The sequence below is a fragment of the Cheilinus undulatus genome, linkage group 19, assembly GCF_018320785.1.
Source record: "Cheilinus undulatus linkage group 19, ASM1832078v1, whole genome shotgun sequence".
Taxonomy (NCBI): Eukaryota; Metazoa; Chordata; class Actinopteri; order Labriformes; family Labridae; genus Cheilinus; species Cheilinus undulatus.
Window position 1 is genome coordinate 17909582 of NC_054883.1, and position 14798 is coordinate 17924379.

The window sequence follows — 14798 nt, forward strand, 5'->3', positions numbered from 1 at the left end:
CTTCAGGTTTTACTTTCTGAATCTTCACATATCCTTCTATCTTCAGGATGCCTTCATAGTTCCAAACACATTGAAGCATTCCTACAGCATAATACTCCCACCCCCATGTTTCACTGTTGGGATGGTGTTCTTTGGGTGATACACCTCTCCCTTCTTCCTCCAAATAGAAGCAACGTCTCTGTAGTTTCATCTGACTGAAGGACATACTTCCAGTATGCATAATATGAAGGTATGAAGGCGTCTCTCCTGCAGATGTGGAGTCTTTTTGGTCCATTCCTCTGCAGGGCTCTAGTGATGGTCTTCTTTGAGACTACAATTGACTTGTCTAAGTCCTTCATAAAGTCTTGGCAGATGGTTTGGAGTCTTTAGACACATCTCTCACTAGTTTTCTTTCCACAGTCTTTGAAATCTTTCTCTTCCTACCTCTGCCAGGCTTGTTCTGGACAGTGTGGCACTCTTTGAATTTCTCGGTTATACTTCTCACTGTAGTTCTTGACTCTTGGAAATGCTGTGATATTTGATTTCTTTTGTTTCAGCCATGATGCTTTCTCCAGTAACAGCTCAAACCCTTATTGAAACTTTTAAACTTTAATTTGAAGTAAACCCTCAGTTTTAACCTAATTTTACACATTTTTTGCATGACAATGCTAAAGCACATTATTGTACAACAGTTGCATTTGCTGTGGCTCAACACAAAGGTCGGTTCTAAAGGGGGCTAATAATTTAGACCCTGCTAGTTTGGATTTGTGTGTGTGTGTGTGGGGGGGGTGTGTGGGTGTGTGGGTGTGTGTGTGTGTGTGTGAAATAATTTTGTTTCCATGTACAAAGTGAAATAATGTTAGCATCTAAAATAAAACTAGCATGTTTAGGAAAGTTGCATAACAAAAATCTTGCTATGTTTAACAGCACTTGGAAAAAATACTTTTAAAATCATCATTTTTGAGTCATATATCATTCAAGAGTCCTGTGCCAGCAGAACTACAGTTGCTTTTATACACTCTCAGTATTTCTAGTTTTTCCAAGTTTTTTCTTTTTTCCTTTTTTTTTGTGCCAAAATACTGAGTCAGACTCCTTTTTTGATAAAATGTACTCTACAGTAAAACCGTGATTCTGATTCTGTAAGACTTCATAAGCAAAAATGTTTGGAAACTACTGAGATTGATGTTAAACCTATGCTTTTTTTTTTTACTATGTTGGTATAATTTATAAAGCTGGACTCAGTATCACAACTGTTTCTCTCTTCTTTTCCAGACCTCCCTCTACAGCTGCATCTCCAAAAATGAAAGTAAGATACATTAACACTGGAAAGGCAACAATTGCAAACATTGATCGGAATTTTAATAGTCAACAACTAAATTATGGCCTCAATTACACCAAAATGGGAAAAAAAAACATAATTGAAAAGAATCTATTAAGTCTTCTCTGTCTTGTTCTCTCTCAGTCCTGCACTGAGTCACACATACCAAGATTCAAAACACTCACAGATGCACACTCACTCACAGGGGAACCTTGTAATTTGCCTGTGGGGATGATAGGTCAGTAACTTCCTGCTGAAAGGTCTAATGTTGCTCAGGCAGTGTTACAAAGAATAACAAAATACAAGGAGTGTTTATGTGCCAAAAGGTCAGAGCACTGAAGTTACCTACAGTACATGGGCCAGTCAAACCAGGCTTTTGGTTACTCTGTCAACATTGTTTACATTAAAACATGTCCAGCTTCATGTCCATCAGAATATTTCAACTCCTTATCAAATGTTAAAGTATTACTAGTATGTAACACCACTTACAGGTTGTTGCTTGATAGAACAGATAATGACAAAAGCATTATTATGAGGGACTTGTGCACTGCATCTGTTTTATATGGTCATATGAAAATGTGCTCTGATGAAGCTCTCTCTATTATTGTGAAAATGAAGTCTTCTCTGACTATGTGAGTATTAAGTTTTTGACCTGTGTGCATGTTCCTCCAGTGGGCTCCACGTGTTGCAGCTATGCTGGGCGCCACACCACCTGCAGGGAGTACTGCCAGGCCATTTTCAGGACCGACTCCACCCCCACCGTGTCCCAGATCAATGCTGTCAAAGAGTACTGTCAGAGTCACAGTGCTCAGCTGCTCAGCTGTGTCACCAACTTCACCAAATCTTATCCCATACGCAGCCCCATAGACAGTAAGTGAATCTACACTTTGACTACAGGTAAAGGTTGTTTGCAGAAGTTGTCAAGTTCTTGTGGGGAACATCAGACTCCAGATGGAGGTAGCAAGTGATTTCTGTACAAAGACTAGCAATCAAAATGCAGAAGTTTTGTGCCATCAATGGCTGTGCGAACTGGTTAAATTGAAATGAAGGAACTAGTCTTGAGTCTCAACAGGGGAAAAGTTTGTCAAGCTCACAGAGATGGGGGGCAGACATGGTAAAACATCTGTCTAAAGTCTGCAGGAGCGTAGTCAATCAGCTCATGTGTAAACAGTGACCCCTTTGTGAATAATTAGGCTACAATCATATAGATTTTTAACTTTACATTTCTGGAAATCTAAATAAATACAGACCAGAGAGGTAATATTTCTGTGCACAAACCAAATCAACCAGGAGAGTAGAAATTGTTCTGGAACCTCCAGGGCATTCAAAAAATATTCAGACCTCCTACACTATGTTGCAGTCCAATGTTACAGTGGAAAGAAGTCTATTGTATTTTCATTAATCTATACTCAATGCCCCATCATGACAGAGAGAGAACAGAATTTTAGATTTTTTGGCAAATTTTGAAAATTAAAAAAATCCTGAAATACCACATTCAATATCACATAAGTATTCAGACCCTTTGCAAAAAAATGTGAAATGTAGCTCAGGTTCATCCTGTTTTCCTTGATCATTGCTGAGATATTGCTGAATAGAATAGAATAGAATAGAATAGAATAGAATAGAATAGAATAGAATAGAATAAAACTTTATTTGTCTGTTCTGAGATTAAAAAAAAACAAAAAAAAAAAAACAGAAATTTGTCTTTAGCACAGCTTATTCAGGCAAACATCATCCGCTAACCTCTCTAGACACATACCACAAAAAAAAACAAAATCTTGATTAAAGTCCACCTGTGGTAAATTAAGTTGATAAACATGTTTTGGAGAGGCACACACCTCTCTATAGAAGGCCTCATAGCTGATTTTGCATATCAGAGCAAACCCAAACCATGAGGTCAAAGGAACTGCCTGCAGAGCTCAGAGACAGGATTGTTGCAAAGCACAGCTCTAGGCTTTTAGCACAGTGGTTAGACAAAAGCCTCTCCTCAGCGCAAAACACATGAAAACCCGCTTGGAGTTTGCAAAAACCTCCAAATGAAAGCCAAACGGGTTTTCATATGTTTTGCACTGAGGAGAGGCTACAATCTAGCCACTCTGCCATAAAGCCCAGATCAGTGGAGGGCTGCAGTGATGGTCTGTCCTTCTGGAATTTTGTCCTATCTTCACACAGGGTCTCTGGAGCTCAGAGAGAGTGACCTCTGGGTTCTTGGTCACCTCTCTTACTAAGCCCCTTCTCCCCTGTCTGCTCGGCTGGCCAGGTCACCAGCTCTTGGAGAGTCCTGGTTCAGTGCAGCAGAACTTTTTTCTGTAGTTTTCTTAAGCTCTGTGCCGGGCAACAATCCTGGCTCTGAACTCTGCAGGCAATTCCTTTGACCTCAAGGTTGGTTTTTGGTCTGATATTTATTGTGAGGCTTTCTATAGAGAGGTGTGTGCCTTCAAAATCATGTTTAATCAACCTAATTAATCCAGGTGGACTCCACATCTTAGCAAAGATCAAGAGAAATAGGATGGAACTGAGCTAAATTTAAAGTGTGGCTGCAAAGGGTCTGAATACTTATGCCAATGTGATATTTCAGTTTTTTTATTTTTTGATAAAATTCTGATTTAACTTTGTACTGATGGTGTACTGAGTGTAGATTTATGAGAATAATGAGTTTTTTCAACTGTATCGTCAGGCTGAAACATTATACAATTAAGAGTGAAAGGGGTCTGAATACTTTCTGAATGCTCTGTATGTTTCACAACTAGATGACAACAAAACTGTATGCAAGCAAAGATGCTTACCCAAGACAGCAGTCATCTACTGCTGTTTGAACGATCCCATCCCTATTTGTTAGCATAAACACAGTTTCCTTTTGATATTTTCTTTTTGTTTTATTTCTAATTTACCTTACTCATTAAATTCATCTTTACATGACAGACTTGGTGAAGACAGCAGGTTGGAACATCCTTCTGGAGAATATGGCTTACCTAAGCTGTCATTAATCATCCATGACAGTAAATTTTCTTGACTTGATGTGTCCTCTCCAGGTCTGTACTGCTGCGATCGGGCCGAGGCCACATACTGCCAGGAGGCATGTCGGCGGATCCTTCGCACCATGAGCACAGAGCACGAGATCATGGAGGGTCTGATCGAGGAGTGTGGCTCCCAGCCTCTCCCTCAGGAGCCCATGTGGCAGTGCTTTTTGGGTGGCACACGTCTCCCTTCCCCACCCCAAGAAGAAACCCCCCACCCTGCTAAGATGGACTGTGCCAAGCTGCACTGCTGCTCGAAGGCGAACACCTCCCTCTGCAGGTACAGTGTACTGGCATTGAGTAGCTGGATAGAGCTGTGCGTCAGAGCCAGACAGCTAAAGTGTGGAGTCCACACTGAGGTGGAATGTGTTTTCTTGTACTCGTTCAGACTGTGCTCTGCTCTGACAGGGACAAGTGTCAGGAGATCAGCACTAACTGGGGCAGTCAGACATGGCAGGACTTTGACCAGCTCTGTGAGTACAACCCTGTGGAGACGGAGCTCATCAACTGCCTGGCTGATATTAGAGAGCCTTGTCAGCTCGGCTGCAAAGACCTCACCTACTGCACCAACTTCAACAACAGGTCAGACCTCTGGCTACTTTCCAGAGTTAAAATCAAGAATGTTCTCTTACTGGCCTGCAGCATCTCTCTGTGTTGAGTGTTCTACCCACTGATATAATGACACTATAAGATACCCCAAGACATTCTTAGGTGTTTTAAAATGCTCACTCCTCCTTAGTGTTTTCATCTAAGCTCATAGTCAACCAAACTAGATGTTTACAGTAGATTAGAACAATTAGAATAGAACAGATTATTATCGAAATATATAGTAGCAAAATAAAAAATAAAATCCAAAATAAACACAATAGTATGCACAAAGATGCAAGAAAGGAGACACTAGGCAGATGTGCAAGTTTAGTGGTGATTGGGTTATAGTGCAATTTTCTGAAGGAGTATAACACAGTGTGCATTATTATTATGCAGAAGTGATTAAGTCTGGTGTGTGTTAGTGGAATGCATAAAGAAAGTCTGTATAAGCATGCATTATTTTTGTCTGCTGGTCCTTGGGTTTTGTGAGAGTCTGTGGGGGGAGGGCCAGAGTACTGTTCATAATGCTGACAGCAGAGGGACCTCAGCCTCCTGTGCCCAGAGTGAGAGGGGTCAGCTACAATTTTACTTGCACACCTCAGGGTCCTTAAGGTGTACGGTTTATGGAGAGATGTATGATTGCAGCCAATCACCATCTCTGCAGAGCGAATAATATACTGCAGCCTGTTCCTGTCCCTCACAGTGGCTTTTTTTGATGAGGGAGCTGATGTTGAGCTCCCTCTTGAGGTCCTGGGTGCTGAAGGTCCCCAGGGCCTCATATATGCAGCATGCTGCTCTCGTCTTATCTAAAGTCAGACGGTTAAACATGCACCAGTGGATGTAATGTGATCCACAGCAACTTGAGTTAAAAACAAAATCTTTTTTGATTAGTAAGTTGTATACATTTCTGCTGCAGATTCTTATGAGAAATGTATAATTTTTAATTAGGTTATGACCTGCTGCATGTTAATTTTTTCCCCCTTTTCATTCTTATTTTTTTTAACTTACGTTACATTTTCTCTTTTCCCCCTTTTTTCATTCTGTTCATTTCTTTTTGCACTTAGTGCCCCTGCTTCTTGAGCCGATGGGCTTACACTTACAGAGAGAGTAATCATCACACTCACCTGATAAGTGTAACTCATCTCTAGTGTGCAAGCCACTGCTGACAAAGACCCAGATGAAGACCTGAGTAGGTCAAAATATAATGGCAAAATATATTTTACCATGTAAAGACATTTTAATTTCATACAAGGCCTAAGGTATGCTTAGAATTGCTTTTTGAAGGACAGTTGCAATTTGATTTTTTTTTTATTAGATTTTATCTTTCCTTTAACTTTTTTTTACTCATGCAACTATGCCTTCACAAGATTAATTGAGTTTAAAAACTCTTTGATTCTTCTCTGTGGGGTTTAATCAGTAATAAAAAAGGATCAGAAGTTTATTATTCATTACCATACGCACTGCAGCAGCAACATCAGGTGTTATTAAAGCCGTCAGACATTTTAAAAATGTTTCAATGTACATTAACCCATTTTTATGGAATATTAATTTGCTTTGGCTGTTAAAATAATGAGGAACTTTTTATAAGCTATCCATACAGTAAACTCACTTGTTGTGAAAATAAATATTCACAGCAAGAATTTATCAGTTTAGAATAAAGGCATATAAAACATTGATTCACTATCCTAGATCCTGTCTGATAAAAGTTTAAAGATTCACAGTTGTCCTCTGAACATGGGAGGACATGAGAGTGCATGCACAGTCAGCACAGAGGGAGAGGAAAAGAGAGACGAAATTTCATTTGATCCTCTGTCCTGATTTAAGTTAGTCACACACTGCAACTTTAAATCACTTCCACACCTCCGTAATAAACACTCATTTTTTTAGATTTGAATAATTTTGTTAAAGGATTGAATGAAACACCTGTAGAGGTGCTGGTCTGCTTGCTGTGCTTGCACATGCACATTAGGAAGTGCTTGGTTGGATCTACTTCTAGTATAAAGTGGTATTCAAAACCTGGCAGTAATACCGTACACTGGAAAATTTTTCATAAGGTTTAACGGTGTTAAAAATTAGATACCATCCAGTCCTAGTTACAATGTTACAATGTCACTCTTGTCCAATGGGACATACATCTGAGAATAAACACACCAAAATGTTTTCAGTCTGGGCTAGGTACAGGTCCATTTGCTTAATCAATTTATTGATATAATAAAGTTCCATCCTCAGAATTTTGTCTTTGAACATACACTCCTTATGTGACTCTAGCATACTTGTTCTCTGTGTGAAAAAGCAAAATGTAGAGCCTGAAGGAAAGAAGGAGTAAGGAAGGGAACAAGAGTCAGATTTATACTGAACTGAGTGTGACCTCAGTGTAATAAGAACCACAGCATGTTTTACACGCTGTCTACAGATGGGGCCAAAGGCCAAATGGAGCACCTTCAAAGGCTGCACTGGGAAGTCACACTAACACACACATCAAAACAAACTCTAATATATTTCACACATACACACAGCAGTCTGCAGGTCATCTGGAGAGGGAGGCAACTACAGAAACTCACAGACACTCGAGCACACAGATGAGAGGATGTGCAAACTATCTCTGAACATCTTTTTAAAAATGTAGTGCTGGTAGTTAATAGTTTATATTTTTTGTGTTGAATAAAGTATAAAACCCTGCAGAATACAACCAAAGCTGCTGAAATCAAACCTTACTCTTCTGTCATCTGTTCTTTAGGTATAACTTGTAGCATTTATTACCTAAAGAGGTTTTATGGGCTGCACGGTGGGCCAGGGTTTATCTCTGTCACCTTACACACTAGAAGCTTTTTATATTTGTACTCTGTTTCAGAGTTTTTTTTTTTAAGACTTTTTTCTTTCTCTGGCTAAAATGTCTGGCAGTTCTTAAGGATTTTGTCTAGTTACAACTTTCAGACATTTTAGAATCTTTAGAAAGCCGCCATATGCGGGGGGGGGGCTGGTGGCCTAGTGGTTTAGGGCACGCACCATGTAGTTGGCCCAGGTACAAATCCAGCCTGTGGCACTTTCCTGCATGTCCTCCCAGCTCTCTCATTCCTGTGTCAGATTCTATCCACTGTTCTCCGCTATCAATTAAGGCATGAAAAGCCCAAAAATAAAAACCTGAAAAAAAGAAAGCCATATGTGACCAATAACCTGCAATAAACATATAAAAACAGAAAGACAGTGATACAATTTCATGTCTGCACTAAAATCAGACTGGAACACTAGCATATTTTTTAAATGACTGCAGAAATAGATTCTTTTATTTGTATATCTAAACAAACGTGATGGAAATTGTAAACTTCTCCTGACATAAATGCTGTCAGTTGCACAATATAGGTTTACATTTGACACATAAACAGGAGCACTTAGCTTCTCATTAACACTGTTAGCCTATTAGCACATTAGCTTCTGCCATAACTTAGCAGCCTACAAACGGCCAAATAACATCCTCCACTGAAAATACCAACGAATCGTCCGAATAAATAATTAACCAGTGCTCCATTACCTAGACACCATATTTAAAATTCCCATTATAAATGAAAATTAAGTCTTACGGCCGATTGTCCAGTATTAGTTCTAATATACTGATGATCTCAACTGTAACCCCTGCTAAAACAGTAAAATCCAACTACTATAGTTTCTTTGGAGTAGTCCCGAAGAAAAACCAAAGGCATCCACTGTGAATAGTTGAGTACAGTCCTTCTCTCATCAATGGCTTTTCCTTCACAAGTGCTATTATGGGCTAGATTAGCCATGACTTCCCTGAGCATGAACACCTTGCTACGGGGAAGTGAGATGGTGCTGTCCTGACCATGCCTTTCTGCATGATATGATCCTGTGAAGAATAGTTCCACTCCATCAGAGAATTGTTTATAGGTAGATTTACCCACTCATTGATGTCCACTACAACTCTCTGCTCAGGCCAAGGCCCTTCCTTTTCCTGGCCGCTGAATCGGTGTTTATGTCACTGAGTTATCTGCAGTTCCCTTTGTTTCTGTTTCTATGTTTCGTGCTGCGATGACCAACTTAAAATCCTTCCATATTGTCAATTTCCTCGCATAAATTTCAGCAGCTTTTGTTTGACATCACCAACGTTGACCACATGAATATTCTCCACCTAAATTAGCCATGGGCTAACTACACCAGCTCTAGACAGGAAGTAGGTTGTAGTAAATTAGTTTGCGTTTATATTCAAGGATTGTTGAAATACATCTTCTAAGTAACACAGAATCTATTTTTTCATTATTTACTTATTTGGTAATAGGCTTATTTTTCAGCTGGACATTTTGGCCATTAATATTCTTATCTGCCAGACATCTGCCTCGGAAATAGACCAAAGACCGGTAAATGCCCGTCTATGGAAACTCTGCTTTGTATACTTTACACATCTTCTAAAGTTAGACAGTCTCTTTCAACTTCTCTAATTGTTACTTTGTTACTAACTATTATGTTTTCTTCACTTTCTCTATTTTACCTTGAATCTTCCCTTGGTTTCAGGAGCCTTTAACCATGCTTGCAGGTCTTTGTAGCAATTAAAAACCACATGCTCTTTTTGCAACATCCTAGTTTGACTGGATAATTTGCTGAAAACAAAAGAAAAAGGATAAAAAAATGTCAGAAGTCACTATCTGAGACTTTGAATATCTACATGACTTGTCCCATTGTTTTCTTCTTAAAAACAAGTAAACGTGTTAATACTGTCAGCATTCAAAGCACAAATGTGCAGTTTTCATCCCTACATGTTCCTTAAAAAATTCTTCTGTTCTGTCTCCAGGTGGAGCTGTAGAAAATTGGAGCTTTGGTCTCAGTTGTGGCTGAACCTCAAACAGCAGCTCAGTGAGCAGCAATACGAGTGCAAACACACAGCGCTGTTTCCTCTGAAGTATTTTAATGTGCTATTGAAATTACAAGTGGATTTTACCCTGCGCCTGCTGTTGTTACTCACAAAGAAAATAATTTGGCAAACTGTGGTTTCAGATCTTGGCATATGGAGTCCATGCTGTGGCATTGTGGGATTTGAAGTTCAGGCAAACAAACTATGTGTATGGCTCTTTGAGTTTTCTTTGATGGGCTGCAGGAGAGGCTTGTATAGATTTCTGCTTCCCTGGGGGGTTCAAACGCTGAGCTGTGTAGCCGGGAGCAGCATGGAAGACAAACACTGATCTGGAGGTGGTGTTTGAGGGCGAGGGCGCATGGGGCTGATAACTGAGCACGTGTGCGTCACTGACTGAGTCTGTGTGGGTGTAAAGCAAACATTCTTGAACCTTAAATAAGAAACCAATGCCTTAATCCATCATGGATCAGATTAGATAGAAACTTTATTGATCCAGAAGGAAAAGCAACTGTTATGGTAGAAAAAACTGGATGCTTTTCAAAGAAATGAATTTATTCTTTCCGTTGTGGCATCGATTTGTCAGTTGACTAATGGTTAGAGGCTGTTTTCACATGAATTTATTGCAAATGCTTGTGCATTTGGATAAATCAATAGTTATCACACATAAATTTCCCTGAATCATACATATTTAACCATGAATCCTAGCACGCTTCTTATACTTGAGGTGAGAATATTTCCACTGTTTATTATGCAGCTTCCCACTGCCTCCCCGAGCTAGGTGAGAGCTCCTTTTTTATTTTTAACATGCAAGTGCAACGACAAGTGTAAATCCATAGGCCCAGGGATCAGAGACTGTGTAGGTGTCTGTAAACATGTTTGATATTTTTGTACCTGTATGCATTGCGGCAGATTAGAGTGGTAAAAGGGGTTGGTGGAGGTGAAAATGGATCAGAGAGAAGAATGCAAGGAACTAAACCTGCAAGATTGGAGGGAAATATGCAATGTGTGATAACATTGCTCCTTACTTATGATGATATCGCTTGCAATAAGCCACCAAGCATGTGTGTAGCATGGATATTAGCTCTAATGTTCCATCATTTGGCCCCAGACATTGTATCATGTCTCAGGATTATAATCATTGCATGAGGATTTTCAAACTGTTTGCACAGATTCATATAAATAGCCTTTATTTTCCCATAGGGAAATTTGTTTTCACAGTCTGTGCAGACAGACTTTATTCGGCCACATTCAAACAAGCAGAGCCACACAGGTTTTTTTGACCTCGCTCTGTTTTTCTCTATTTCATTTCCTCTTTTGGATAGTTGTGGAAAAGTTTTTGTTTTTCTTTGCTCTGGTAAACACTTAAACTTTTACTGAGTTGTCCTGGGGATTTTATTGATTGGGAGAAGACTGAGGGAATCTTTAGAGTGCCAATTTGAGCCTTCAGTCAGTGGAACCTTCAAAGACAGAAGTTCAATAAATAAATGAAGGGCTGAGTTTGAGGACTACAGTATATCAAAAGGTAAACAGGTCTGTCTCAACAAACCATTACCTGTGTTGAATACTACCTAACAGAGAGCTCAGTGCACGCAGACTGAAGATTAAACTTCTGGCTCTCTTAAAGGTCACATATTTTACCCCTTTAAGCCAAGTTTGGATTGGTCTCAGATGTCCCCAAAACATGCCTCTGAAGTTTGTTGCTGATAAAAAACTCCTGTATTGGATTTTTGCATGTCTAAAAACCCCTCTGTTTCAGCCCTGCTCAGAACGAGCTGTTTTACTGCTCAGCATCTATCTACAACCTAGACCTCTCCCAGTCACAACTGGGTGTTCAGTCCGTTTTGAGCTGCAGATATCTTGGTATTCTGATTGATGAATCTCTCTATTTCACTCCTCATATTCATCAGATTGTGAGGGGTTTAAATGGAAACTGGGTTTTTATTCAAGAATCAAATCACGCTTTTTTGTTTTTAGCTCAAAAGGACAGTGGTTGCTGCCCCTATTCCGTCTGTACTGGATTATGGAGATGTTTTATACATGCATGCCTCGTCTCAGAACTTAAAGGGTCTAGACAGTGTTTATGATGGATCTTCAAGGTTCATCACTAATTTTTTAGCCCTCCCATTTTTTGAGCTCACATAGACTAAAACACTGGCATAATTTTATTTACAAGACATTTTCTGTCTTTTTACTTCCTACTTTCTGACCCCATCAGTCAGAAGAGCTCTGGAGCTTACAGTCTTCAGTCTCAAGATATTTTGTCTGTCCCAAAGGTCAAATAAGATACTACTTTATTGATCCCCAGAGGGAAAATTCTTGAGGTCAGAGCTGAACATGGAAAAAAGGCATTTAAATTTGCTGCCTGCTTTACTTATAATGAGTTACTGAAACCTGCAACCTAATGGCATGGTCTTAGTGGATGCTGTAGGGGGATGTTGAATGACTTGGCAGCAGACATGTGTAGGTGTTCTACCTGATTTATATGTTATATAGTTGCAGCTTAATTTTGGCAAATACTAACTTCTTTATTTGTTTCATGTTTCCTATGTACTATAATGCTTGTATTTATTGCAGTGCATGGTCTGTCAGTAACTTTGTTTCATGTGCAACTGCCTGTCTTGGCCAGGACGCTCTTGTAAAAGAGAGCTACATAGAGTTACATGTGTGGGTTGGGGGTTAAATAGAGTAGGGACACTATGTCAAAAGATAGATTAAAAAGTATATGAGGGAATCTAAGTAGTGAGCAAAGTGACGCTCAAATTCACAAAATCATCCATGGATAATCAATACATCTTCAGCCAAATACGGTGCCTCTAAAAAATAATTCCCCCTTTTGGATATTTTGTCCTTTAATTGATTTTATAAATCAATCATGATATGGGGATCACCTGAGTGCAGTGAATAAGTCTCAAGTGATAGTTTTAAGGCACCTGTGTCTGGAAGGTCCAGTCACTGGTTAATCACTACTCCTGGCTACCATTACACCATGAAGACAAAAGAACACTCCAAGCAACTGAGAGAAAAGGTTATTGAAAAGTACAAGTCAGGGCATGGATAAAAAATAAATTCTAAGGCACTGAGCATCTCCCAGAGTTCAGTAAAATCCATCATCAAGAAATGCAAGGAATCAGGCACATGTGTAATTCTGCCTAGATCAGGCAATCCTCACACAGTGGTTGACCGTGCAAGAATGAGACTAGTGAGAGAGATCACCAAAACACCTGTGACTACTCTGAAGGAGTTACAAGCTTCTGCAGCTGAGATGGGAGAGGCAGTTTTCTTCACCAGTCGAAGCTTTATGGGGAAAGAAAAGAAGACACTGTTGAAGAAAACTCACTAAATCTGGACTAGAGTTCACCAAAAGGCATGTTGTCTGATAAGACCAAAAGAATCACACCACAAACACACCATCCCCACTATGAAGCATTGTAGTCAAGAATTTGTGGCTGAACTTTAAAGTACTGTTGATGCCTGATGCCAATGCAACCTGACAGCTTGAGCGGTTTTGCAGAGAAGAATAGAGTGAAATTGCAGTGTCCAGATGGGGAAGTCTGAGTGAGACCTACCCACATCATCTAAGGGGGTGAATATTTATCTTTAATAGGCGATTGATATCTCCTGTTTTTTCTCTGTTGTGTTTAGATGTTTGTATGAGTAACACATAAGTCTGAGAAATTAATATTTTGATGAAAAGTCCTTGGAAAAGTTGTGCTTTGCATTCTCCTCAATGGTTTTGTTGCTGGTGGTAATGAAGCTGTGCAAACACCCAATATACACAATGCATTTTGGTCTTGTTTATGTTGTCATGGGATATACAGGACTTACTACACGTCCCATGAATTGTTAAGAAAAATATATGTATTTTTCTCAATGACTTTAGAAAACAATTAGACATCTCAAAGGCTTGCATTGCAGCTGCCTTATTAAAGGAAAAAAAAAACTTCTGGGGCTTTAGTCTTCAATCACTCAGTTTAGAAGAAAACTGCAGTGGTTCACAGTAAATCAGAATCAGCTGATAACCACATTTAGGGTTTTTTTAAGAGAGAGATAAAAACCTCTGTTAAACATTTAGGGGGTCAAATCAAGTTAAGTATTCAGGGTTGCACACAAATGCATACACACACACTCATGCCCAAAGTTTCCTAAAAATAAACAAAACATCCGCTCATCAGCTCAAACCACACCCAAAACTTCTGCCTGGAACCTTCTTCCTTCAAACCGCCAATTAGCTGACTCACTTGAGACTGAACCCACCAATCAGACATCAAAGACACTTCTTGGTGCAGTGAAAGGGGAAAACACTCCTCGCATTACTCAGAGGGACTCTGGAAGGCCGACAGAGCAGACGGCTGCAAGGCCACAGTGTGAAGCAGAGCCTGTCCTGCACTCAGCAGAACAGCTGGTGGTGTTACGTAATGTTTTCTATATGATTATTGCCCAGTAAACCAATTTCTCTTCCCCTTCTCTAAGGTTGTCCGTGTCTGTGTTTCTATCTGCAGGCCGACAGAGCTGTTCCGCAGCTGTAACGTCCAGTCAGACCAGGGCGCCATGAACGACATCAAGCTGTGGTCAAACGGCACCATCAAGATGCCGTTTATGAACATTCCCGTGCTCGACATCAGGAAGTGTCTGCCGGACATGTGGAAGGCTGTGGCCTGCTCTCTGCAGATCAAACCCTGCCACAGCAAGTCCAGAGGGAGCGTCATATGCAAGTATGTCTCCAAAAATGACATTATTAACATGTAACCAGTATCACATGAACTGGAGGAAGGAAATCAACCATGAGCTCCACTTTTATTCATTTTTTCCTCTCATATTTGAACTTGACACAGTGTTCCCCACACATAGACGATAATCTGGCTAGTGGCAATGACAGCAGTGTCACCTGTAGCCTAAGCGTACATGCAGGAGATGGAAGACTCTGCATGCCCAGTGTTTAATTCTCTGACAACTGATGGTGATTTCATGCACACTTTAGTGCAAATTCTACATAGTCAAAAAAAATCAGAAAAACCTGCAGGTTTGGTTCAAATCACAA

At 39.9% G+C, this 14798-nt stretch overlaps 1 protein-coding gene across 1 annotated transcript in view; it reads left to right on the forward strand.

Annotated features, from left to right (window-relative positions):
- Nucleotides 1-14798, forward strand: part of reck (reversion-inducing-cysteine-rich protein with kazal motifs) — a 138426-nt gene that overhangs the window by 51515 nt on the left and 72113 nt on the right. The window contains exons 7-11 of the mRNA XM_041813622.1: nucleotides 1252-1285; nucleotides 1970-2167; nucleotides 4330-4594; nucleotides 4723-4896; nucleotides 14260-14472. Coding sequence (XP_041669556.1) covers nucleotides 1252-1285; nucleotides 1970-2167; nucleotides 4330-4594; nucleotides 4723-4896; nucleotides 14260-14472 — 884 coding nt within the window. The remainder of the gene's footprint in view (nucleotides 1-1251; nucleotides 1286-1969; nucleotides 2168-4329; nucleotides 4595-4722; nucleotides 4897-14259; nucleotides 14473-14798) is intronic.